We start from the raw sequence: 17,829 nt of genomic DNA on the forward strand, positions 1-17,829 counted from the left end.
GATCAATGATTTCTGGTGTTGTTACACTTTTTGGGCGTCCTTCATGTGGATCATCTTCAAGGCTGATACAGCCGCATTTAAACTTCGCAGTCAATTTCTTAATTGTTGAAAACAAAGGAAGAGTGCCCATAAACTTTTATGATAAATTTAGTTTAATCTTTTATCCAAGTGTGTGCAAACAAAGTTTGCACCTGAAAGTATCTTCAGGACTGGGGTGAAGTGGTACAACACCGGGCGATTCCTTGCAAAGGTGGAGCAAGCCACCAACTCCTATCTCAGTATCTCCCATGATACAAAGCACATCTCCTTGCAGATATGTATAATGTTATGCATTAAGAGAAGGGCCACTACCCAGACTTGTTTCAACCTTTATTGAGACCTCTTGACCTCAATAAAGGTCGAAACTAGTCTGGGTAGTGGCCCGTCCCTTAATGCATAACATTATACAGGGTGTCCCAAAATTCACGCAAGATTTAAATTTAGCGCCATTTGTGCGGTAAAGTGTTGCCAACGAGAAAAAAAAAAAAGACAGCGTGACAGCTGACAGTTCAGAGTTATTAAAAATGGAGCGCTACATGAAAGAACAACGCATTTTCATTGTTGAGCAATATTTTAAAAATAATGAAGGTTTGGCAGCTACAGTTCACAATTTTCATACAAAATATGGTCGGAATAGTGATTTAACTTCATCTCTAAAAAGATTAATTAAAAAATTCAAGGAAACTGGATCAATTAGTGATCTTATACACTCTGGCCATCCTTCAACAAGTCGTTCAACAGAAAACATCGAAGCAGTTCGTGAGAGTGTTGCTGAGAGTCCAGGAACATCAATTCGGCACCGTGGTCTTGAATTGGGCATTTCGAGAAGCTCTCTACAGCGTATTCTCACAAAAGATTTGCATCTTTATGCTTACAAAGTTCAATTGACTGAAGAACTGAAGCCTACTGACCACACACACAGCGAAGAGAGTTCGTTGAATGGATTATGGAACAACAAGTGGATGCTTATTTTTCGAACAAAATCATCTTCAGTGATGAGGCTCATTTTCATCTTCATGGCTTCGTTAATCGACAAAATTGTCACATTTGGGGTTCAGAAAATCCATGAGTGATTGTTGAGAAACAAATGCATCCGCAACGCGTCACTGTTTGGTGCGGATTTTGGGCTGGAGGCATCATCGGTCCATTCTTCTTCTTCGAAAATGCGGCTAGTAAAGCAATAACAGTTAATGGTGCTCACTATCGCGACATGATAATCCAGTTTGTTGTGCCTAAATTACAAGATATGGATGTGGACATGTGGTTTCAACAAGACGGTGCCACATGCCATACAGCCCAAGAAACAATTCAATCACTGCATGAATCATTTCCTGGTCGTGTAATTTCCCATTTTGATGATCAGAATTGGCTGCCCAGATCATGTGACTTAACGCCGTTGGACTTTTTTCTTTGGGGTTTTTTGAAGCCTAAGGTTTATGCCAACAAGCCCACGACCACCCACGCCTTGAAGGAGGAAATTGAGTGCTGTATCAACGAAATTCAGCCACATTTATGCAAAACGGTCATGGAAAATTTCGACAAAAGTGTGCGTATGTGCCAGCAAAGCTGTGGAGGCCATTTACCCGATATGCTATTCCATGCATAACCCTATACTGTATACTTTATTAATCAATAAGAAACTACAATTTTTAATTAAAAACCTGCATTTTCTATCAAAATTACTTCTTGCGTGAATTTTGGGACACCCTGTACATATCCGCAAGGAGACGTGTTTTGCATTATGGGAGATACTGAGATAGGAGTGTTAGTAGCTTGCTCCACCTTTGCAAGGAGTCGTCCGGTGTTGTACCACTTTACCCCAATCCTGAAGATACTTTCAGGCGCAAACTTTGTTTGCACACACTTGGATAAAGGATTAAACTAAATTTATTATAGTCTGACCAAGTGAAAAACAAACTTTCAAAACTTTTAAGAACTTCAAATGATGTTCCAACTTAGAAAAAAAAAATCTTGCCGATAGTGTTGCCATTTATGGTCAAGGCTGAGAACTTTTCAGACCACCCACGTAGTGGAGTAAGATAGCTTTTCTCCAGGAGGTCCTGTTGTTTGTATCCGAAACATGGTCTGAAAAAGCCAAATCGACCATAGTCATAATTGCAGATGTATCATTTGTGGTCTTCTAAACAGATGGTTGCTGATCTACCTGCAACCATCTGTTTGCAATGCCTGTCTGAATAAACCAGCTTGTAGGAACAGGGTACATTATATACTCCAGGCACTGAACGAAGAGAGAGTTGATCTTTGGTAGAACAGATAAGGGTAGCATGTTTATGGTGGGGCTTAAAAGCTGTGTAGAGGTCATACTTTTTAAGGACTTGGCTATTTTTTCTGATGTGCCATGGATGTAGGGGATGGTGATGACATTTCTGAAATCCTTCTGAATAGATTGCTGGGGAATGGGGGAGGAACTTATTATTTTTTTTAAATTCTGTAATCGCTGTAGCCGTTGGAAAGGAATGTGTTTGAGTTCGGTTGAAAGGGAGGTTCCACTGGATCAACCAAATTTAAATAAATACGGTCACATAAAACTTCCCAAGATTTGGGAAATATTAATTATCGAAGTTCCCACTTTATATCATAGGCCACCTGCAAATGCCCATAGAGGACTCTCCACCTAGATAGGACTTTAATTACTCACATGTTTCACTTGGTACTGTGTTGTATTTGGGTGTGTGTGACAAGATTTATTTGTAATCCCTGAAGATGTCTCAGTGACAGATATGAAATATTGGAGGCATTAAAATTAGTTTTTAATCATTTCCTTGTGCTGTAAATATTCCATTAACTACCTTACCGGACATTATGGATCAAATATGCATCCTTATACGCTTCGTATCCATCATATATTTCAACGTAATATCAATGATATTACACTTTTAATATGCACTTCGCATCCATGATAACCTTAACGTCTATAGACGTCATGACCGGTAGCATGGTTAAACCTCGAACATGAAGTCCTTCCAGCACTTAAGCCTCAACACAAGGAGGAACTTAAGTGTTTAGGACATAGGAGAGGATGGCTTAATTAATGACATATCACCATGCATCTTAAGGGAATGTTCCAGGGAATTGGCAGTAGCATTGACGTGTCTCTTTAATAAGAGTCTTACAATAGCACAGGTACCAAGGGAGTGGAAATAAGGTAAAATTGTTCCACTGCAGCAAGAAAAGTGTTTAAATGCTGAGTGCTATGGATGCAAATAAAGTAACAGGACTGGATAGAACTTCACGTGTTTTTGGGGAATTTGCTAAAGAATGACTCCTTTACTTTGTGTAGATTTGGCTTTACAGTGAGTCTGGCTATGGGAAAGGTGTCCAATTGGTGGAAATAAGATAATGCCATTGTATAAGGATTTTAGCGAAGGGAATTGTCAAACTGTAGACCAGTTTATATTTTTTTCAGAAGTTAAGATTTGGAGAAATTAGTGAGATCATATACAGCATTGAGCAGATGAGTGTAATGTTATCTGCGAGATCGAGCATGAATTTAAGGGGCACTCATGTTTTAGTAATCTGGTTGCTTTTTATAATAAAGTAACGAGTGGTTTGTGAGGTAAAGGCGTATACTACCCTTTTTTGAATTTTAGAAAGGCATTTGAGGGTGCCATGTGATAAGCTGATATTTGAATTACAGCACATGGGCTCAGGTTAGTAAATTAAATTGGGAATTGGCTGTGGATAGCTATTTAAGAACTGTGTATGAGGAAGCAATATCAAGTAAGCAGAAAGTTGCAAGTGGGGGGGGTTCACGTGACTCCATCCGGTTTTGTTTAATCTTTATATCAGTGATAATGTCAATGGATTTCAGTTGTTTACAGATGATCTGAAGTTGAGAAAGGTTATTTATAATAGTGTAGATATGGTAACCCTTCAAGAGGATTTGAATAAGCAGGACAGATGGGCAAATGAATGGCAATATCACTTTAATTCGGTTTTAAGTAAAGTCTTAAAGTTTGGGATGCATCGATGGACAGCTGCATACTCTGTTCGAGAAACTATACTGGAGGAAATGTGGGAAGAAAGGGACCTTGGGATGATGATGGATGGAATCATACTTCTCAGTATTGCCCAGTTGTCCTCCTGTAATACAAGTGGTTTATTTGCATGGAGGGTGGTTGAACTGTGGAATGCATTGCATGATAATGTGGGGAGAGCACCAATGTGAATGTTTTTATGGACTGGTATGATAGACTTTGTCAAGTATGGGCCTCCCGCAATGAGTTTTGTGACTGTATGGAGGTCTTGAATAATAATAATGCCCCCTATTATTTGCTTATCGGCTACTTACTGAGTGTGCCTTCCATAGACTTAGTATTAGACACAGTATTAGACATAGACACAGTATTAGAGTAGTCATGTCTGGGTTCTCTCCTCTTCTTTGACCCTAGGGAATGCAGGCTACCCGATCTTGTACACAGTAGTCTGGATGTGGCCTTCATTCCATAGATGGAAAGAATAACCTCCTTATCCCTGCTTTAGCATTCTTCAACAGCTATATGATCTGATGAGCTTATTGCCACCTTTGCAATATGCTCTGTGCTTCAACTTCCTATCCTTAGTAACCCCAAGACCCTGGATTCATCAGTTTCCTAGAGTTGATTTTCACCGATATAGAATTAGACTGTTTTTGATGTCTTCATCCCACAGTGCATCATCTTACACTTGGACCATAAAACTATCAGCCATTTACCTTTGCACATACTGCCAGTCTGTTTATCTCTATATCATATACTTTGAATGTTGTAAATCAAAAATGACAAGAAATTATATTTTTGGTTTAATCCTTTATCCAAGTGTAAGTTGTGCATGAAGTATTTTAACAACTGGGCAGCTCATATATAGAAGCTAATGACTTCATATCACTTGCCTTAGTATCCCATGATATTGTGAAGTTATTAGCGTCTATATACAAGTTGCCGAGTTGGGAAAATATTTCAGGTGCAAACTTTGTTGGCTTACACTTGGATAAAGGATTAAACCAAGAATATAATTTCTTGGCATCTTTAATATGTGGGTGGTCTGAAAAGTTCTCGGCCTCAACCATAAATGGCAATGCTATCGGCAAGATTTTTTTTTCCAACTTGGTACATCTCATAAGTACTCTCATAAGCATCTATGTGAAATTGCAAGTCATTCTATCAAGTAGTTTTTTTTTTTTTTATACAGCTGTCGGAAGCCAAAGTGTTGTCTGTATATCCCTAGAAATGGATAAAATTGAGTATCGTGCAGTTATAAAATTCTTTCCGAAAGAAGGTTTAACAGCAAAAGAATTTCATTCGAAGTTTATAAAAGTTTATGAGCACTCTTCTCCTTCGTTTTCAACAATTAAGAAATGGACTGCCGAGTTTAAACATGGCTGTACCAGCCTTGATGGATGTGAAGGATGTCCTTCGTATCCTTATGTGAAGTCCATGTGAAGGATGTCCAAAAAGTGTAACAACATGAAAAATCATTGATCAAGTGCATGATATGGTATTGGATGACTGGCGAATCGAAGTGAATGAGATTTGGATTCACCAGTACATACCAGAATCTAAACAGTAGTCAAACAGTGGACAGAAGCCAGTTGTTCAGCACCAGAGAAGACAAGGTCATGGCATTGGTGTTTTGGGATGCTAAAGGCATTTTGTTTATTAATTATCTTGAAAAGGGTAAAACAATAACTGGGGAATATTATTCTGATCTTTTAATCAAACTAGACAAAAACATTTGTGAGAAAAGATCCAGTTTGCAGAAGAAAAAAAAATCATCTTTCATGAGGACTATGCACCTGCCCACAAAGGTGTTTTGGCAATGGAAAAATTAAGGAACTGCACTATGAATTGTTGGAAAACATCCACCCTATTCCTCAGATCTGCCTCCCTCTGACTTCTATCTCTTTCCAAAATTAAAAATCTTCCTTACTGGTCAATGTTTTTTTCTTCGAATCAAGAGGTGATTGCAGCTGTAGAGGAGTATTTTGCAGATCTTACTGAGAACCACTACAGGGAAGGGATAATGGTGCTGGAGAATCGCTGGAATAAATGTATTAGATAATGTTGAAAAATATAAATAATTTTGAAATTATAAATTCTTTTTTTCATTGTTAGGCCGAGAACTTTTTAGACCATCCACGTACATAGTATAAGCAAGTGGAAAAATTTCCAGCAGCTATCTCTAATCTAGAGTAATTTAATAAGGTGTGACACCTTTTGTCTAATTGTGTATGAAAATATAACTTCTGCATTACTTCAACCATGGTATCACCTCTGGATCTAGCTCCCACTGATGAAATCTCGGTTTTCAACAAGATAAGTACTTTGGTTTTCTTTCATTTGTTTTTCACTTTGATTTTATTTTACTGGTGCTAGTAGTGGTTTTGCCCCTACTAGCACTGTTTTTTTTTTTTTTTTAAATAAATATTAAGATTGATGGCAGTGCAGTTAATATTTGCATAATGGGATTACTTTTGGCATATCACTGTCACCATTTTATAGTAGATCAAATAAAGCATTAAGTAAAATTGTTTCTATATTGCAGGATTATTTAATTCTCAGTCTTACAACTGAAAGATTTTTCTTTGTCTTATAATCAGATGCAGAGGGTATAGCCTTTTCCCTACCTGAGATAATGGTACCAATTCCTCTAAGACTGTGAACTCTAGGAATTGAAATTCTCAGATATAAAAAAGTGAGACAGGTTACTAAGGTTTTCAAAGAGATAGTTGGCGCAAATAAGATTTATTCTTTCACCATTTATGGTGAAGAGAAATATTTAATTGTAGTTAAATATGTGGAAATCAAGGACAAACTATTACAGGGTTTTACTTTCAAAGGCAATACAGTTATTGCTGTAATGGTCGAGAGCCAGGTAAAAATAGTAAACATCGAAAGATTTCCGATGGAATATATAGAGAACAGTAATGAAATTCTTATACAGACATTTTCAAAATGGAGTAAGATTAGTAATATAGGAAAGGAATTATCAAGTGAAGATCCAAATTGGTTTTCTGGTGTTAAAAATACCAAGCAATTTTATAAGCTAGGTTTTAATCCTTTTTTCCCAAGAGAAGCAAATGGAAAAATAAGTCAAGTTTGCACCTGCACTTGGTGCAAGTCTGAAGCAACTTAAACTTACTTAAACAAATCTGGGTAGTGATCCTTGCTATTAATGCATAGCATCATACATCTCTTCAAGGGGATCTGCTTTGCATTAGGAGGAAATACTAAGGAAAGTGATCGGAGCTTACTTCATCTTTGCTACGAGTTGCCTCAGACTTAAACCTGCAGGCACGAACTTGATTTATTTGTTGGTTTTCTGGTGATATCACTTTCACAATGAATACGAAGATGCCCATACCAAATTTTGTCAACATCAGTTCAACCTAAGTTATAATGAACTGTCCTGGAGTACAATGGCAATGATTGCGTTGTGGTTCATATGATCGCCTGGGTGGTACCTGCTCCAAATCTAAATGTTTCAACTGCATGGAGATCGGACATATTGCTAATCTGTGCCTCAAACCCTTTCAGAAATGCGAACGTTCTGAACACTGCATTAACACCTGACCTAGAGCTTTCACTGAAAGAGTGAGAGCACCGGTAGAACCACATAGAACACCACATATATCAGAGAGGCATAATGAAGAGTTCTCAGAACTTCCAAGTCCATCTAGTAAAGAGAGTTCTTTTTAAACAAACTACACTTGATAAAATCACAAACTGCATGACCAATCAGCTAGAAATTAGTTGCAAAATTCCAGATCTGCAAGAGCAACTTTCCTGGTCAAAACTGATGGAACATAGTTGAAATTACCAATAATAAACCTGGTATAACACCTGAACAGGTACAAAATGAAATGAAAAAAACATGCAACTGTTCTACTAGGGGAAACTGGATAAGAAACAGAAAAGCAAGCAAGACAACTGAAAGAAGTTAATTTACAGATAAGATCATCAAAAAGGAAAGATGAATTAATAAAAAAAAAATTGAAGATAAAAAAAAATTAAAAAAAAGGAACTATATCTAAAAGAAAAAGAAGTAATAAAAAATGTAAAGATGGAGAAGGCTATTGATTATCAAATGAAAACTCTTCGGCTCAGAAGAGTTTATGGATTATGAAGAACCAACTCATGCTATGAAAGGGAAATAAAGAGATATGATTAAAGAAAATATAATAAAGTTTACAGGTTCATATTTCTCAGTACAATTATTATCTATATAAAAAGAAAAGAATTAGTTTCCAAATCAAGAACGATAGGCATGAAATTGAAATAATGGAAAGCAACTTAAAAAAATAAAACTAGAAAAGAATTTACAAGATGCAGGCTACACAATTCCTTCTTCACAGATTGAAGACCTCGTCAGGTTAATCCAAAATCTAGTTGTTAAACACTTACCACTGACACTTCACTAATCATAGCATCTCCTTTCTGCATTGTCTCGTTAAATGTACCAGGATTCCACAGGCAAATTATTATTATTATAATAAAAGCGAGTAAATGTTGGTCAATTGGTCGAGCCTCTGCTAATGGCTCATGCAAAAAGTTAAGCAAAGTTTAGTAGTCGGAAGAGGTTCAGTCATTTGATGCTGTTGGCACAATCTCCCTCAACGAGTCTTTGAACTCCATGGAGGTGTCACATAATAATAATTATTATTATTATTCAGGCCTCCACGGAGTCAAGAGACTCATTGTGGGAGGTCCTAACTAGGAAACACAGTCTACCGTATGACTCATTGAATTCATTGACCATTCTTGCTCTCACCACTCTATCAGGCAATGCATTCCACAATTCAACTAATCTCCATACAAAGAAACCACTTCTCACCCTCTTGCTCACAGCCTCCCTTCAACAACCTCCAGGGATGGCCCCTTGTTCATCACTCCTTACCACTGTTCCAGCAAGCAAAAGAAATTCCCAGTGTCCACTCTGTAATTGCCTCTCAATAGTTTACGAGTCTCAATCATATTGCCTCTCCTTCTATCCACCAAACTCTGCTGTCCACATTCTCTCAGCTGATCCTCATAACTAACATTGTACAGTCTGAAAACCATCTTTGTTATCCACCTCTGTACCCTTTCCACAGTTAATTTATCCTCTTCAAATCCTGGGGACCAAATTTGAGAACAATAGTCTAAGTGTGGTCTGATCAGGATCTTATACAATGGAATGATAACTCTTTTAACTCTGCAGATCAGCATTCTCAGTATTGCAGCAAAAACCTCTTGGTTACCTTCACCATCTTTGCAATATACTCCCTGAATTTCAGTTTTCTACCAACCATCGCCCCCAGATCTCTTTTCTCCCTTCTTCCTCCAGTACAGCTCCTCCAGTCGAGTATGCAGCCTCCCATCGATGTATCCCAAACTTCAACACTTTACATTTTGCTGCATTAAACTGAAAGCCCCATTCATTTGCCCATCAGTCTAGTTTATTCAAATCCTCTTGCAGGGCTGCCACATCTATACTATTACTAATAACCCTTCCCAACTTCACATCATCTGCAAGCAACAGAATATCCCCTTGCAATCCATTGAAAATGTCATTGATATAAAGGTTAAACAATACAGGTCCCAGTACTGAGCCCTGTGGAACACCACTTGTAACCTTTGTCATCTTGATATTGCCCCACCATACACAACTCTCTGATACCTATCAAACAGCCAATCCTGAATCCAGTTAACTACCCTGACATCTAAACCTATGTAGCAACTTAAGTATCAATTTATCATATGTCAAATGCATTTGCAAAATCCAAAAATGATGGCAGTATGTGCCTTTCTGTCATCAACTACTCTTTTTACTTTATTATAAAAGGCAATCGTACCACTAAATCAAGAGCCCCCCCCCCCTTAACAAATCCATATTGACTCTCACAAATAACATTACCTTTATCTACCCAACAGTCTATATGGTCTCTCACTAATTTCTCCAAACTCTTAACAACTACTGATGAAACACAACCTGGCCTATAATTAGACATTTCCAGTCTGCTGCCATCCTCATGCAATGCCATTATTGTACCTTCCTTCCATTCTTCGGTACCTTTTCTATAGCCAAATTTTCAATGAAAAGTCAGATTCTTTAGAACATTCTCTCAAAACCCGTGGTGAAATACCATCCAGTCCAACAGCTTTACTGACATCCAGATTACTCAGTATGTCAAACACACTCTCCTCTTGCGCCTTTAAACCTCGAACCTGCACTATCACTCTGGTATTAAAAGCTACTTTTCCAGGACGAAATACTCCATTAAAGTGTTCATTGAACAACTCCACTATGTCCTCTGCATCAATCACTCTATTCCAATTCTTATCCAACAATGTCATTCTTTCACAATCATTTCTCCTCTTACTGGCCACATAGCTAAAAAATATCTTAGGATTTGCTTTGGATCTTAGTGCCAATCTCTTCTCATATTCCAGTTTTGCCTTCCTCACCATACTAGTCACTCTCCTGGCCTGAGTCATATTCTTCATGCATCTGCTCTCCACCCCTCTCCTTTAATTCTTTCACAATCTCTTTTTTTCACGTCAGTTCCTGTTTGATATCGTTGGCACGTTTGAGGTTTAGAGGTGCAAGAGGAGAGCGTGTTCCAAATACTGAGTAATCTGGATGTCAGTAAAGCTGTGGGACTGGATGGTATTTCAACTCGAGTTTTAGGGAATGTGCTATAGAAATGACAGCTTCTTTCATCTGGCTTTTCATTGAAAGTCTACCTACGGGAAAGATGCCCAGGGAATGGAAGGAAGGTAAGATAGTGCATAAGGGCGGTAGAAAACTTGAAGTGTCTAATTATAGGCCAGTTTGTGTGGTATCAGTAGTGGTTAAGATCTTGAAGGAATTAGTTAGATACTGTACAGAGCATTGGGCAGATGAGGGTAATGTTATCTGCGAGAGTGAACATGGATTTGTGAAGGGGCACTCTTGTTTTCATAATATGCTACCCTTTTATAATAAAGTTACAAGAGCAGTAGATGAGGGAAAGGCATTTATTGCCATTTTCTTGGATTTAGCAAAGGCATTTGACAGAGTGCCACATGATAAGCTGATATTTAAGTTGCAGCACGTGTGTTTGGATGTCAGGTTGGTCAACTGGATTCAGGATTGGCTGTCTGATAGATATCAGAGAACTGTGTATGGTGGGGCAGTTTCCAGGAGGCACAGGGTTACAAGTGGGGTCCCACAGGGCTCAGTATTGGAACCAATATTGTTTAACCTTTATATCAATAACATTGCAGTCGATTGCAGGGGGACATTCGGTTGTTTGCGGATGATGTGAGGCTGGGAAGGGTTATTACTAGTAGTGCAGATGTGGTGGCCCTGCAGGAGAATTTGAATAAGCTAGACAGATGGGCAAATGAATGCACCTTTAATGCAGCTAAATGTGAAGTCTTGAGTTTTGGGACACATCGATGGGATGCCTCACACTCTATTGGAGTAGCTGTACTGGAGGAAGTAGGGGAGACAAAAGATATTGGGTTGATGATTGATAGAAACCTGAAATTCAGGGTACATATTGCAAAGGTGGTGAAGCTAATACAGAGGATTTCTGCAATAATGAGAAGGACACTAACCTGCAGAGATAAACTGGTTATCATTCCGTTGTTTAAGATTCTGATCAGACCACACTTTGAATACTGTTCTCAGATCTGGTCCCCAGGATTTGAAGGGGATAAATTAACTGTGGAAACGGTACAAAGGTGGATAATAAAGACGGTTTCAGGACTGTACAATCTTAGTTATGAGGATCGGCTGAGGGAATGTGGACTGCAGAGTTTGGTGGATAGAAGGAGAGGTGATATGATTATGACTTTTAAACTGTTGAGAGATGGTTACAGATTTGACCCTGGGGAGTTCTTTTGCTTGGTGGAACAGCGGAAAGGAGTGATGACAAGGAACCGTCTCTGGAAGTTACAAAAGGAAACTGTGAGCAAGACAGCGAGGAGGGTTTCTTTTCATGGAGGGTGGTTGAACCGTATAATGCATAGCCTGATAGAGTGGTGAGAGTGAGAACGGTGAATGAGTTTAAGAAGTGGTATGATAGACTTTGTGTTTCCTAGGAAGGACCTCCTGTGATGAGTCTTTTTACTCCTTGGAGACCTAAATAATAATAAGTATTACAGACATCACAGAAGCTGAAGAAAAGCAATTATATAATAAACCTATTGAATGTTTTGGTCCAGCCAATACCAAGAAGTTAAAAAGGAATTTCTTCAAGTATCAAAAAAGCATGGAGAATTTGGACTCTCAGTCTTAAAAGTTTGCTATTTATGCAGTATACTTTCAAAAATTAGAATTTTAAGACTGTAAATCCAAATCCGACATACTTTTTTTTTGCAGACTAATCTCACATGTGCAGTCCTCCTGTACTACCTGGGTTTCCATCTCCCTCTGTTTGTAGTTAATGATTATAAATGTACAAAAGCTGAGATTGTTCCTGAATACTACAACACTCTGTGCTTAACTCTAAGACTGCTAAATGACTCTGGCATTGACAATCTTTCCATTAAAAAAAAGTGAAATTTGGTATAAAGAAATCTTTAATCTCTTTTGCTGCAAAGTTCCAGAGTTGGTTACTCACAATAATACTTTGCTTCATAACTTAAAGTTCCAAGGATACCCTAACAAGAGGGATCTTGCTTGGAGAATTGCATATGGCTGCTTTCCAGTCAATATAATCAAATTAAGGTACTTTAACATCAGCGATCGAATCTGTGACATCTGTTACCGATTTGAAACAGCAGAATATACATTCTGTAGCTGCCTTCTTGCCCTGGATATTTGCAGCGGATCATGTAATGTGTTGGTAGTCCATTGCTCACAACAGAAGAGGTAATTTTTTTGCAATACCTGCCAGCTGTCAGCAGTGGGAAGAGAATTTTGATTTTTATAATTAATGAATTAAAATACCATTTATGGAAGGTTAGAAACTAACATGGATTTGAAAAACAGCAATATGACATTCAAGTACTTAATTTCCACAATACATAATATTGTATTGTGGAAATTTTATTGTTCAGTTGGACAAGATTTTTATATTTAGAAAGAAACATTTTAGGAGATATCAAATTTATGACTAGCTGGTGTAGCCCACCCACATTATGCAATATTCACCAGAGGGAGATAAAATTCTGTCTATTCTTCTTGCTATAAGAGGTATTTTTAAATACTTCCATCCTTTTAATTCCCTGTGGTTTTATAGTCAATTGTAGGATGCCTGGAGAGCAATTCCCAGGCAGAGAAAGCCAACTCAAGGCAGTTAACCCAGGCAGGGCTAACCACCTAGGCTTCATTCATCTTTGTGGTTTAGTTTCCATTGGCCTTTTGGTTGTTCATCTATACAAGAGCTTCCATCTCTCAGTCGGTATAGACGAAGCCCTTTGGTTGGAAAGACCTGGGTTCAATTACCATCCGTGATGTGAGAAACCTTTATCTAGTCTCTTTTGAGGAAAGGTGAGCTAGTCAGTCTCATACAGAGGCAGGGAGTTTTTTCACACTGAAACTTGGGTTTTTCATCCCCCAGAAAACACCTCTCCCCCCCCCATGAACACATGCATCTACATCCATAAAAATTGTCCCACTCCCCCCATCATCAGACTTTGCAACAAGCCATTGGGGTTTCCAACACTCACATAATCATAGCAGACCCTGCACCAAATGGGATAAAATGCTATAAAGAGTAAGAAGATGGAATCTCTCCTTGACCACACCTGTAATAATGGAATATCCATACATCACTATTTGAGTCATTTATCACCTGTTTTTCTCTCTTAATCCTAACCTTTTGTACTTATCCACCCTTATTCCATAAAACTTCTCATCTCGCTACGTATATTTTTCATTTTACTTCTCATTTTGATCAAATCTTTTTCAAGGCTTGCATCCTGGCAAGTACTCCATATGTCAATCTGTCATTTCTTTTGTTTCCTCATTCTGACCTTTCTTAGCTTTTGTTTCCTCAGCTATACTTTCTTTTGTTTTCATAGTCCTACTCGCTTATGGTCCATGATTTACACAGCCATTTGCTACTGCAATGCTTCCGTTCCATTATTCATACAGTCACTTGCTCCCACCATTATGCATTCTTTCATTCCATCCACCAGTCTTGCATTTACTGATAACTCATAGTCCAACTGATTATCACACATTCAACATATCCATACTATATCATCTTCTGTTCAGTGTCTCATAAGCACACTCTTCACATTCTGTCATGTATACATTCATGAAAATGTACCATTCTCAAGAAGTGCGCAATCTTAATTATGGTTGATTTTTGTGCCATATGATGTCCTCATCATATGGCATATGATCTCATTTGTAGCACCATTTTGTCATTGTTTACTGCAAGTTTCAAAAATAGTAAAAATAAAAGACTGTTTCAAACACACAAATCTCCATAGTCACTCAGTTAAACTAAGCTATTAAAAATAAACAAAACTATACCAAAACACAAATACAAATTGCTACTTTATTACAAAAATAAAACTTTTTTTTCAGCAGCTGCTTTGATAGCCTTTCACTGTAGTGGCATTCTAGTGCCTTCTAAAATGAACTTCTACACCAACTCATAGTTCAGCATATCTAGAACTACTGAAAGGACCAGTATTCTGAGGGTGTAGACAGATGATTTAGCTATGTAAAAGGACTTCATATCATGGGCTGAGTAAATTATTCCTATAATCAAAAACTACATGAATAAACATTTTTTTAAATTTTTATTAAATAAGGTATCAGCTATTTTCTTAGTAACATTTTTATATGATTCTATTTTCTTTTATCAGAATAGCAGATGATGACCTACTACAGTCACTGACCCCAAAAATTATCAGCAACAGTATAAACATTTATACCTTCAGCAAAGGTATGACAGAAAATCTAATAAGAGAAGAGTTCAGTGACCTACCTATAGCTATAGTGCGGCCATCAATAATTTTCTCATCATGGAGGGAGCCAAATCAGGTAGGATTACTTTATTATTATTATTATTCAGGCCTCTATGCAGTCAAAAGACTCATCGTGGGAGGTCCTTCCTAAGAAACGCAAAGTCTATCATACCGCTCCTTAAACTCATTGACCGTTCTCGCTCTCACCACTCCATCAAGCAATGCATTCCACGGTTCAACCACCATCCACTCAAAGAAACTACTCCTCACCCTTTTGCTCACAGTTTCCTTTCGTAACTTCTAGGGATGGCCTCTTGTCATCACTCCTTCCCACTGTTCAACCAAGCGAAACAACTCTCCAGTGTCAACCCTGTAACCACCTCTCAACAGTTTAAAAGTCTCAATCATATCACCTCTCCTTCTTCTATCCATCAAACTCTGCAGTCCACATTCCCTCAGCCGATTCTCATAACTATCCTTGTACAGTCCTGAAACCATCTTTGTCATCCACCTTTGTATCCTTTCCTGGGACCAAATCTGAGAACAATAAGTGTAGTCTGATCAAACACTTATACAAACGGAATGATAACCCTTTTATCTCTGCAGGTCAGCATCCTTCTCATAATTGCAGCAATGCTCTGTGTTACCTTCACCGCCTTTGCAATATGTCCCCTAAATTTCAGGTTTCTATCAATCATCAGCCCCAGATCCCTTGTATTCCCTACTTCCTCCAGTATAACTCCTCCCAAAGAGTATGCAGTGTCGCATTTATGTCTCCCAAACCTCAAGACCTTACATTTTACTGCATTAAAACTGATTCCACTAGGATGAAATACTCCAATAAAGTGTTCATTGAACAAATCCACTATGTCCTCTGCATCAGTCACTCTATTCCCATTTTTATCCCACAATATCATTCTTCCACAGTCATTTCTCCTCCTACTGGCCATATAGCTAAAAAATTCCCTAGGATTTTCTTTGGATCTTAGGGCCAATCTCCTCTCATATTCCAGTTTCGCTTTTCTTACCACACTAGTCACTCTTCTGGCCTGTGTCTTATATTCTTCATGCATCTTCTCTTCACCTGTCTCCTTATATCTCTTCTATAGCCTCTTTTTCGCATGCAATTCCTGTTTAATATTGTTTGTCATCCACTTTACTCCAAATTGCGTGCTCTTCTTCACTTGTGGTATACAACTTACCATTATTGCTAACAAATATTCTTTCACAATTTCCCACGCACTAACGATATCCCGGCCTTCCAATTCCTCCCTCCATGAAATTTCCCAAAGTTGATGTCTAAGACTATTATAATCACCTGCTTTATAATTCTACATAAGTTCCCGTCTCTTTGATACTCCTGCATGTCTATTCATTTTCCAAGTCAAAACCAGATGGTCACTCTATCCAACAGGTGGGAGAGATGTCCTCTCAGTTATTATCAACTCTTCTGATGCTATAACCAAATCCAAAACTCTCGAACCTCTTGTTCCCTCTGTTACAAGTTGCCTAAGACATATGTCCCTCAAGAATTCTAGACATTCCATTCCCCTATAGCCACATGCATCTTCCTCTCTTCAATTTATACTACTGTAGTTAAAATCTCCCATAACAATCATTCTTCTTGCACTTGCCAAACTAAACTGTCTAAACATCTTCTGGTCCCCATCCTCTGTGCTCCTGGGTCTGTAGCAACACCCCACTAAATATCCTGTCTTGCCTACCTCTACCTCACACAATATGCTTTCGAAATCATTTCTCGCACTTCCTTCCAAAGCCTCTCCACTCTTAGAGGTCATAGGTCATCACTTATCATAAGCCGTACCCCACCACCACGCTTTCCCCTCCTATCCTGACGAAAAATGCTGTACTCAGCGACTTCTATTCCTGTTATTATATCCCCTTCTGTCAACCACGTCTCAGTGATCCCAATAACTTTTGGCCATGCTAATGCTATCTGCGCCACCAATTCCTCTCCCTTATTCCGGATACTCCTGGCATTAGTATAAAGCATATAAATGGCATTGTTTCTATACCCAGCATTATCCCCCTCTAGATTCCACTGGGCTCAGTGTTACCTGATGTCGTCTCCCTTCTCCAATGTATCCATTCCCACAAGAGGCCATCCCTGCTATCATCCTCCCTGGGACTCACTGAGTCGTTCAGAACAGCAATCTCGCCAGATGTTTACATCCTTCCTCATTCAAATGTAAGTGGTCTCTTGCATACAATTCCTCTCCTTCCTGAAACGCACTCCAATCTTTTAGGAAATGTATACTAGATCTTTAGGAGTAATTAAATGCTATCAGTTAAATCTTTCTTTGGGATTTTGATAAAATAGTTGTGACCTTTAGGTATTTGAATTGGAATGAGGTCTGCACTCACAAATTCATCATGATTTAACTGTGATGCTTTTTTGTTGGTTTTTATTGAATGTGACATTATTATTATTATTATTATTCAGGCCTCCAAGGAGTCAAAAGACTCATCGAGGGAGGTCCTTCCTAAGACATAAATTCTGTCAAGACTCATCGAGGGGAGGTCCCCCCCCTGAGAAACACAAAGTTTATCATACCACTCTTTAAAGTCACTGACCGTTCTCGCTCCCACCACTCCATCAGGCAATGCATTCCACGGCTCAACCACCCTCCACACAAAGAAACCACTCCTTACCCTCTTGCTCACAGTTTCCTTTCGTAACTTCCAGGGATGGCCTCTTGTCATCACTCCTTCCCGCTGATCAACCAAGCGAAAGAACTCCCCAGTGTCAACCCTGTAACCACCTCTCAACAGTTTAAAAGTCTCAATCATATCACCTCTCCTTCTTCTATCCGCCAAACTCTGCAGTCCACATTCTCTCAGCCGATCCTCATAACTATCCTTGTACAGTCCTGAA

At 38.5% G+C, this 17,829-nt stretch overlaps 1 protein-coding gene across 7 annotated transcripts in view; it reads left to right on the forward strand.

Annotated features, from left to right (window-relative positions):
• The window catches only part of LOC150092518 (fatty acyl-CoA reductase 1-like), a 292,198-nt gene that overhangs the window by 97,965 nt on the left and 176,404 nt on the right, over positions 1 to 17,829 (forward strand). For all 7 annotated transcript variants that reach the window (XR_016550516.1, XR_016550517.1, XM_090414619.1 and 4 more), the window contains exon 6: positions 14,832 to 15,009. Coding sequence is in view for 5 of the 7 variants with exons in the window: in XM_090414619.1 (XP_090270745.1) it covers positions 14,832 to 15,009 (178 nt within the window). In the remaining 2 variants the exon portion in view is untranslated. The remainder of the gene's footprint in view (positions 1 to 14,831; positions 15,010 to 17,829) is intronic.

Source organism: Typopeltis vanoorti, chromosome 25, assembly GCF_054136105.1.
Source record: "Typopeltis vanoorti isolate ZY-2024b chromosome 25, IOZ_Tvanoo_1.0, whole genome shotgun sequence".
Classification (NCBI taxonomy): Eukaryota; Metazoa; Arthropoda; class Arachnida; order Uropygi; family Thelyphonidae; genus Typopeltis; species Typopeltis vanoorti.